We start from the raw sequence: 9,677 nt of genomic DNA on the forward strand, positions 1-9,677 counted from the left end.
ATGACGATATCATATATTTTAAGAATCAGGACAATATTCAGGATTTTTCACTCTTTTAAATTCGGTTCCACATGCTCATAATGTTTTATCTTTAAAAATGAGTACATTTTAACAAATTTTCAAACACAGACTATCTTTTAAAACTGGCCCGAAAAGTGACTAGCCCGTACAATTTTTACAATATTAGTTGTGTTTCAATATGCAACAAAATGGTGTGACTTTTTAAATATAGTGATGGACTTCATGTCAACTTGCAGCTAATTTAATTTCATTGATAAATACTAGTAGTGAAATGTATGGACCAAAATATAAGAACTTTCTCATGCTTAACCCTGGCTAAGTCCATTTCATTGTAAACAATGACTTATTTCACTATACATTCTGCTAAATGTAAACTATATGAAGATAATAATGTAAACATTTCCATTTTTTTTTTTAAAAAAAACTTTAGAATAATATCCAACAAATACAAAAACTTTCGCCATGCTTAAAGCTAGAGTTCTTGAATTAAGTTGCTCCTGTCTGAAGTGCAACCAAAGATGCATATACCCCTTGAGGATTGTTCATGAGCATATCATGTGTTCCCTTCTCAGCAACAACACCATTTTTAACAACAGCAATAACATCTGCATTTTTAACTGTCGTTAGACGATGTGCAACGACGATAGTTGTTCTATTCATCATCACTCGATCTAACGCTTCTTGTACTATACGTTCTGACTCTGTATCAAGCGCGCTAGTCGCCTCATCAAGTAGAAGTATTTTCGGATCCTTCAATATGGCCCTCGCGATGGCGATTCTTTGCTTTTGTCCACCGGATAATTGAACCCCTCTTTCTCCAACTGTTGTATTATAGCCATTAGGCAATGAAGATATGAAGTTATGTGCATTTGATGACTTTGCTACTGAAATGATTTCCTCTTCAGTCACTTCTCCTTCTCTACCATAAGCAATATTAGAACTAATTGTTTCATTGAATAGTATTGGCTCTTGACCTACCAATCCCATTTGTTGCCTCAACCATCTTAAATTGAACTTTCTTATCTCAACTTCGTCGAGATATATGCTACCTTGCTCAGGATCATAAAATCGCTCTAGCAGGCTTATAACTGTTGACTTCCCGGAACCACTTTCTCCAACGAGCGCAACTGTCTGCAAGAAATTTTAATACATTGTCGAGTTTAAGTTTGATGCATTTACACAATCAGGCCACTTATAAGATAATTACAGATAAATTTATGTGATAAACATTAATTGAAAACCTGTAATTAAAAATAGTGACCAACCTGATATCACATGTTAAAATTCATTTATAGAATCTTTACATTGTCAGCGTACATAACATAAATCCTTATCGTAATAGTAAATGCTCCCAGTGTCTCATTTTACTTGAGCTATTAATTACTTGGAGAACTAGATGGACTTTCTTATTTTCATGTAAATAGTTTGCAAATTCATAGTAATATTTATTTTCAAATGATTTAAAAACCAAAAACTAGCTAAACCTTTAAGTTTATTAAGCATTCTTAGTGCTAGATTTTAAAAAGGGTCAGCTCGGTACACAAAGCATCCCGCATTCATGCATGGTTTGAGGAAGGGCCGCACCCTTAAGGGTGTGATGTAGACAGAACTATACGTGACAACTATTAATAGGTTATGACGAAGAATTGATGAAATAGGAAAAATACCTTTCCAGCAGGAATGCTCAAGCTCAAGTCTCTGAAGATTTGCATGTCTGGTCTTGTGGGATATCTAAAGCTAATATGCCGGAGTTCAATATTGCCTTCGATAGCATCTAATGTAATGCCCTCATTACTACTAGAATCAATTCTCGGTTTGCTGTCGAGTATTTCGAATATTGAAGCAGCAGCTCCTTTACCTTTACTCAGATCAGAGGGAAGGTTGCTAAGAACAGAAAGCCCAATTGATGCCATCGTTAAAGCAAAAAAGACCTGCAAAAGAAAGTTGTTTAGGGAACTCTAATGCTAGTTGTGTTTATGTTGTGTCCACTGACAATATAAAGAATTTTTACACTATCATATTAAGTTGAGCTACAATAATAGGTAATTCTTCATATCATATAATAACGTGGTGAATAGATTACTAACATATTATAATCGATTAAATTGCTCTTATATTATAAAAGTTATTTGCACTGTCAGTATATACGACTTAAACTCAAAAAGTTATAGATATGTACCTTAAAAACTTCTGAGAATTTCGCTTTGTCATGCTTCACAAGAACGGCTCCAAGGTAGAATACTAACGCATAAAGGCAGTACAACACGAAATTACTAAAGCCTAAACCAACTCCACTAACTAATCCGTTTTTCACTCCTCGTTTCAAAGGAGCTTCTGATTTCTTTTGATACATTTCCATCACTTTTTCTTCCGCACAAAATGATGCAACAGTTCTAATGCTCCCAATAGCATCATTTGCAACTTGACTTGCTTCTTCATTCATTACCTGGCAAACACACAATAACGCACTCACATTCGCTGACGTGCTTCTTAAAATTTAAGAGTAACTTTTATAAAAAGGGCAGCCCGATGCACTAAGCTCCCGCTATGTGTGGGGTACGTGAAAAGGCCGGACCACAAGGGTCTATTGTACGCAGCCTTACTTTGCATTTCTGCAAGCGGCTGTTTTCGCGGTTCAAACTCGTGACCTTCTAGTCACAAGGCAACAACTTTAGCAGTTACGCCAAGGTTCCCCTTCTTAAGAGTAAATTCTTTAAAACTGTGAGGTCACCTAAAATATAACTACCGGTAACTTCCATAATACGTGAAACTATTTATCTTAAAAAATAAGGTAGGCAACCTATTACAACAGGTTAAATTGCACTACTAGTGAAAAAATGAAGTTACACCTTTTAGTGTATATAAGTTAAATTCAAAACGCAATAGGGAAAAGGGTTAGTTTATTAAGGAATATAATACCTTGGCTTCATCATTTGATTCTTGCAAAAGTTTGATCTGTATATACCCTTGCAAAGCCAGAAGAGGCATTATAGCAATGGTTATAAGTGCAAGAATCCAATTCGCGATAAGAGCTATCACTAAACCAGTTACAATAGTGGAAATATTTTGAACTAATGTTGCTAATGCATCCCCCACCATATTCCGGATAGTCGAAGCATCACTAGATAGTCTTGCACCTATAGCACCACTGTATAAAATAAAATTCAGAGTCAAGAAATTTGGCTAAGTTTAGAAAACATTCAAATATCATCGACTAGCAAATTTACCATGAGTTTGCAGGGTCGTCAAACCAACTAATTTCTTGGTACACCAACTTAGAGAATGTCATGGAACGTATTCGTTGGATCAGTTTTGCACCAGCAACTCCAAATGCATAATTTTGCAAAGGTGAAACAATCATGACAACAATTCCAATAACCACAAACATTAGAGCCCAAAATCGAGAATCCTTTCGAAGTTCATGGTGAGATTCGTAAAAGATTTTGATAATTGTTGATACCAGAAGACCAAATACAGGGAAAACCATACCATTTATAGCAGCAGCTACGGTTCCCACTAGCATTATGGGAAGTTCAGGCTTATTTAAGTATGCGAGTGACATTAGCTTTTGAGTGGAGACTTTTTTCGTAGTATCTGCAATATACTCACTGGTTCCAGCTCCATCTTCCCTTCGGATACTTTCATGGAAATCAACGACACCAGAAACTCCCAAGTCATATGCAAAGGAAAATTTACTGCTTGATCCTTTGCTCGCAGACTTCCGACCTGAAAGAGAGAATCTCCTACTCCTACTAGAAACATTCTTCGAATAACTCAAACGTTTTTGTGCGTTCAAGTCCTCGATTTCTTTTCCTTTGGTGTTTTCGACATGCTTAGTCTTTTGCTGCATTTGAACAAGTTGAGAATATGCTCCTTCAGGATCTTTGATCAACTCATCATGCGTTCCTGGAAGTAATATCAAAAGGGTATAACACTTGTCATTCGGAAACCAAACAAGGATATAGGCGCCAACGACCTCTAATTAGGTCCGATACTCATTAGTCCAACAACAATATTAGAACGAGGAGAGTAGTACATGTATTACCTTGTTCAACCAATTTCCCAAGATGCACAACGGCAATGAGATCAGCATTTCTAATGGTTGTCAGGCGATGGGCAACAACCACAGTCGTCCTATTTATCATTATATTACTTAGAGCATCTTGTACAATGCGTTCTGATTCCACATCCAATGCACTAGTCGCTTCGTCAAGTAGAAGAATTCTTGGATCTTTCAAAATAGCCCTTGCAATGGCAATTCTTTGCTTTTGCCCACCAGATATCTGAGTACCGTGCCCACCAACCATCGTGTCCAGCCCCTGCAAATATATATACACAATGTTAGTTGAATCTAAGAAATAAAAAATATGTTGAAGTGTTTATATTACTTAAAAAAAAAGTTGCTTCGACCTTCGGAAGCTTGTCAATAAATTTAGCTGCGTTAGCGAGCTGGATCGCATTCCTGATCTCCTCTTCACTAGCTTTTTCTTTCCCATATAGTATATTTTCCCGTATAGTAGTCGCAAATAACACAGGTTCTTGACTTACTAGCCCCATTTGTTGTCTCAACCACTTGAGTTGAAATTTCTTAATATCAACTCCGTCTATAAGTATTTCACCAGCTTCGGGATCATAGAATCTCTCTAGCAGACTAATAACAGTTGATTTTCCACTTCCACTTTGCCCGACTAAGGCTGCTGTTTTACCACTTGGAATATATAACTTGAATCCAGAAAATATTTGCACATCTGGTCTTGCTGGATACTTAAAATACACATCTTTAAGCTCAATTTCTCCTTTAATATCTTCCAATTTAATCCCACTAGGATCATATGGATCAATTTTTGGTGTACGTTTAATTGTCTCGAATATCTTGTATGCTGCTGCCTGCCCTGCCGAAAATGCATTCAAACTTGGAGATGCTTGACCTAGTGAACTGAAACATAGAAGCGGATCATTGTAATTCAATAACTAAATCACAAGGACAACATCAAATGGATTACGTAAAGCCAATCATTTTATTCTTACCTTCCACCTAACATAACTGCAAAAATTACACTTATGATATCGCCACCTTTGTAATCTTTCTCTATGATTAATTTGGCTCCATACCATATGGCAAGTCCATAACTAAAGAAGATAAGCGTTAGTATTGTGCCAAGTCCAAGTCCCGAAGCCAACGCTTGTTTGACAGTAGCACTATAAGCACTTTCCAGCTTACTGTTATAATCTTCTATTGCTAACTTCTCTCCTGTGAAAGAAGCAACCTAGGGAATGGAAGACTAGTTAAATAAACTGGAATGATCATAAGCACATATGTAACTCGATTTACTTAAAAGATAAATTCTTACCGTTCGGATTCCTCCCACTGTTTGTTCAACCACCTTTCCTGCATCTGCATAAGCAACTTGTCCACTCCCTGACATTTTGGACAAGACTAATGCCACACATCCAAAACTAATTGCGGTTGCAGGTATGGATGTGAGTAACACTAGTGTGAGGAGCCATCCTTTGATAAACGCGACTACAAATCCTCCAATGAAAGTTGAGATGTTCATAATGAAATTCGCAACCTAATACATTCAAGCTATAAGAAACCTTATTTCAAAAGCACAACGTCTTTACGAATGACGACAACAACAACAACAAAAAATCCAGTATAATCTCACAAGTGGGGTCTGGGGAGGGTAGTGTGTACGCAAACCTTACCCCTTACTTGGAAGGTAAAGAGGTTGTTTCCGAATGAAATATACAAAAAATGCAAGAGTAACTCCCCATGTATGAGCATGCACGTACTGGTTGTCTCAAATCTAGATAAAGGATGAGGGTTGCAGTACTAGTCAATCTATGATGGAGCAAAATGGATGTTGAGGATTCATATGGCCGACCTCAACTAACTTGAGATTAAGGCGTAGTTGGGGGGGGGGGGGGGAGTTTGTTGTTGAATTTCTTCAACTCGGTGCTCCCCCCTCACTGCCCTCCCCCAATCTGCATGACTTACAGTTCTTCCATGCGTTTTAACAAGGATTACAGGTTTCAAAGTACAAGGATCCTCACAACTAATTTTCAATGTGAATTCAACCACAAATTCCGTAATATATTTTGAAATTAAATTACATATTTAGAAACCATATAGAAGTGTTATAAACTTAAAATTAACATATTTTATATTTAAATATATTTGTGAAAATGCTAGAAAAATATGGCCGAAGGATTTAACTCCACAAAATAGTGATAGTGTCATATAAATCGGGACAGAGGGAGTAAGAGACAGTTGTGAATTTAGTAAATACAACGAAAATAATAGCTATTACAGAGTTAGAACTAACCTTGTCACCCATGGCTTCTTGAACTAGAATAGTGTCTCCCGATATTCTTTCAATAACTTCCCCTGTTGCCGATTGAGTATCAAAGAATCCAATATCTTGTCTTAGGATTGTTTTCAGGTATAAGCATTTTATTCTAGTTGCTTGCCTTTCTCCAGTTACCACCCAACATGCTATCTCTGAAATGGTTAAATAGACATCAAGAGTTAAAACATTAAACAGGGCATGTTCATCAAATTGGTGCTATATCTTCTTCTTCTTGAGCTTATTTTACTAATCACTTTGCATCCCATACATTTTTCGCCCCATCTGATCAGTATAATAAACAAAAGCATGTCTGATTCAACCGATAGGAGAAAAAAGAAGCAGCTTAAATAGTCCTTAAAGCTATGTTCTTGATCATTAAAAAATGTCGTTGGGTGCATGTCGAAACCTCCAAAAGCTATGCATTTTTGAAGGTTCCGACACTGCTGCAGTGACATTTTTCTATGATCCAAGCAACATAAACATTAAAGTAATGGTGTAGGTTTATTTTGATCCGTAATATATAGCCTTGAACATCAATAATCCCTTCATGTTTGTAAATCTTGAACACTTTGTTGGTGGAAAGTGCAAAACCACAAGCATTTTGATTCCAAAAAAATAGCTTCTCTTTTTCTTTATGTATGGGTAGTATGTTAAAAAAATTTACATGTGATTTCACCATATATTGCATATAACTTGAGTCCCACTTTTGGATCAACAATGTTTACCCATAAAATGGAGGGGGACAACATTTAAACTAACTTAGGACTTCCAACAAACAGTTAGTGGGCATTATCTACTTGGACCAAAAGTGCCCTACAAGAATACTAATGTCCAATGTTATAATTCAGGATCAAAATAAACATATTCCTATGCTGTCAAGAACTTCGAGTTATGTGCATGTGTTATGGTTTTTGGTAAGGTTGTATTTTTTGTAAGTTATCTTCGTATGGTCTACATGCCACGAATTCGAGCCCTGGAAAATGAAAACAGCTACTAATGCTTGTATTAGGGTAGACACTCCTTGGGGTGCGGCCCTTACCCGAACCCTACGTGAACGCGGGATGCCTCGTGCACTAGGCTGCCCTTTTTATGTTTTTGGTGGAATTGCTTTCAATACATAATTTTACGAAATGATTAAATTTAAATATATTGATAATGTAAATGGTTATTGCATGCACTATTAGGGCAATTTAACTTGTTAGATTACTTACTATAGTTTTCGGGTTATCAACCCACGCTTAATATAAAGTCGTTAGGTACTTATCATTTATGTTGCTCGAACTCTCCGAAAATGTTAGTGGGTGCGTCTCGGATCATCCAAAAGTAATGTAACTTTGGAGGATCTGACACTGGTGCAGCAACACTTGTGAAACATAACTTATCATAGTTTTTAGGTTATCAACTCATGATTAGTTTTAATTGTTACATGTAGCTGAGATAGTTTAAGTGTGGATTTTAATTTCTTTTTTTTTTTCTTTTGGCCCCTCTGCCTCATTTTATATGACATATAATTGCTACATGAAAAATCACATAATTTTTTTCTTAACTACAGTTTTTTCTGGCATGTTATAAAAATATTAAATAAAACCATAATTTGTAGCATTATTATGTAGCTTTTAAAAAAAGAATTAAGAAAAGAAATCAATATCAAAATTCAAACAATAATTCGAAGAAACTTACGGAATAGTGAAGCTATGCCTGAACCAATGGCCAAGTAGACGAACTTAAGGGATATCTGCACATTACATAGAGCATTTGATTTAGTTTTCTTAAAGTTTACAATAAAGGAATAAATTAAATGAAATATAAAATTATGGAAAATAAAAAGGAACTATTTCAAGTAACGGAAAATTTTATTTGATTCAATAGTTCTAGGTACTCTTACTCCTATCTGAATTGATCATCCAAATATTACACCCCAATATTAAAAATAAATATGCTCATCCATAATTATTAGTATTATTTTATTTTCATTCGGTATCTGGTATATACTTTTGGACCAAAGTAATCTAGATTTAAGTGATTAATTGATATGGTGGTATGTATTAATAAAAAATGGCAGCCCGGTGTACAAATCATATCACGTTCACGTAAGATCCGTTGAAGGGTTGCACCTTAAGAGTGTGACGCAGACAGCCTACCCTAATTCAAGCATTAGTGGTTGTTTTCACGGCTCGAACCCCTAACCCAGTGATGAAGTCAGAAATTTCTCCACGGATATTCAAACTTGAAAGAAGCAAAAAACAATCCGACAAAGTGTGTTAAATATATATTATATATACATCTAAAACCTAATATTTTACCTATATATATACAATGTAATTTTCTGACAAAGGGTGATCAATCGACCACTCTTACAAGAGAAGAGTGTAGCTTCGCCCATGCCGTAACCTATAGGTCACGGGAAGATAACTTTACCGTCGCTCAAGGCTCCCCTTTCATAAGAAGATAACAATAATAATAACGACGACAACAATAATAATAATAGTAATCCGATGAAGTAGGGAAGATGAATATATATATATATTACCCCAGAAACTTGATCAAGAATGTTAGATTGGTCTGATTTCCCATAAGAGTTAACAAGGTCACCAAAAATAAGAGACATTAATGGCTTTGAAATTCCAGATGCAATGGCACCCAAAGTTCCCACCAACATCAATATTACATCAGTTCTGTCTGCAAAAGCAAAAAGCATATAAAATGGAACTCTCTGATCATCTTCTTCTTCTTTCCTCCTTGCATATGAAGGCTCTCCTCCTTCTGCCATTGTTTTCTACTTCTAGTTTTGCTTATGAAATGAGTTGAGTTGAAAGCTATATAAATGTAGAGAAAGTGTTGTGAGAGAAGGAAATCCACTTATATGCCTACAAGCCCATTTATAAGCACCCAGTGGTGCTCGGTGTTCAAACTATCTAAGTATTCACGGAGGTTCGCGGAAGAGCCGCATCCCAAAGGGTACGATACAGACAAGCCTACTCAATGGTTGTTATCCAATAAATTGCGCGCCTCATTCCAGTTTATGTGACACTATTTTCTTTTTAGTTTGTCCAAAAAGAATGATGCATGCATTTTTATATTTAAAAATAATTTAATTTTTAAACTTTTCGTTTAATTTTTTATATTCACACAAATATCAAGGCATGTTTAGTCTACAAGTTTAAAAAATCTCTTTTTTTGTCTTAAACTTGTGTCTAGTTAAATATATTCACGTAAAATGAGACGGAGACAATATATAATGACAACCATTTTAAGTTTTCTTTTTGTAGCCTACCGCAATGACGATTAAATAATTTTAATATG

The 9,677-nt window shown here is 35.7% G+C and overlaps 1 protein-coding gene across 1 annotated transcript; it reads right to left on the bottom strand.

Moving 5' to 3' along the window:
* Positions 1–246: 246 nt before the first annotated feature.
* LOC104099075 (ABC transporter B family member 9-like) lies at positions 247–9,299 on the bottom strand. The gene is made up of 12 exons (XM_009605966.4): positions 8,905–9,299; positions 8,055–8,109; positions 6,351–6,526; positions 5,373–5,594; positions 5,050–5,288; positions 4,432–4,957; positions 4,067–4,340; positions 3,249–3,927; positions 2,941–3,169; positions 2,201–2,467; positions 1,689–1,952; positions 247–1,152 (listed from the first exon to the last, which is right to left on the bottom strand). The coding sequence occupies exons 1-12, from the start codon at positions 9,142–9,144 to the stop codon at positions 508–510; spliced, it is 3,816 nt and encodes a 1,271-aa protein (XP_009604261.1). The 5' UTR covers positions 9,145–9,299; the 3' UTR covers positions 247–507.
* Between the last annotated feature and the right edge of the window lie 378 nt (positions 9,300–9,677).

This window comes from Nicotiana tomentosiformis, chromosome 9, assembly GCF_000390325.3.
Source record: "Nicotiana tomentosiformis chromosome 9, ASM39032v3, whole genome shotgun sequence".
In the NCBI taxonomy this organism is placed as follows: domain Eukaryota; kingdom Viridiplantae; phylum Streptophyta; class Magnoliopsida; order Solanales; family Solanaceae; genus Nicotiana; species Nicotiana tomentosiformis.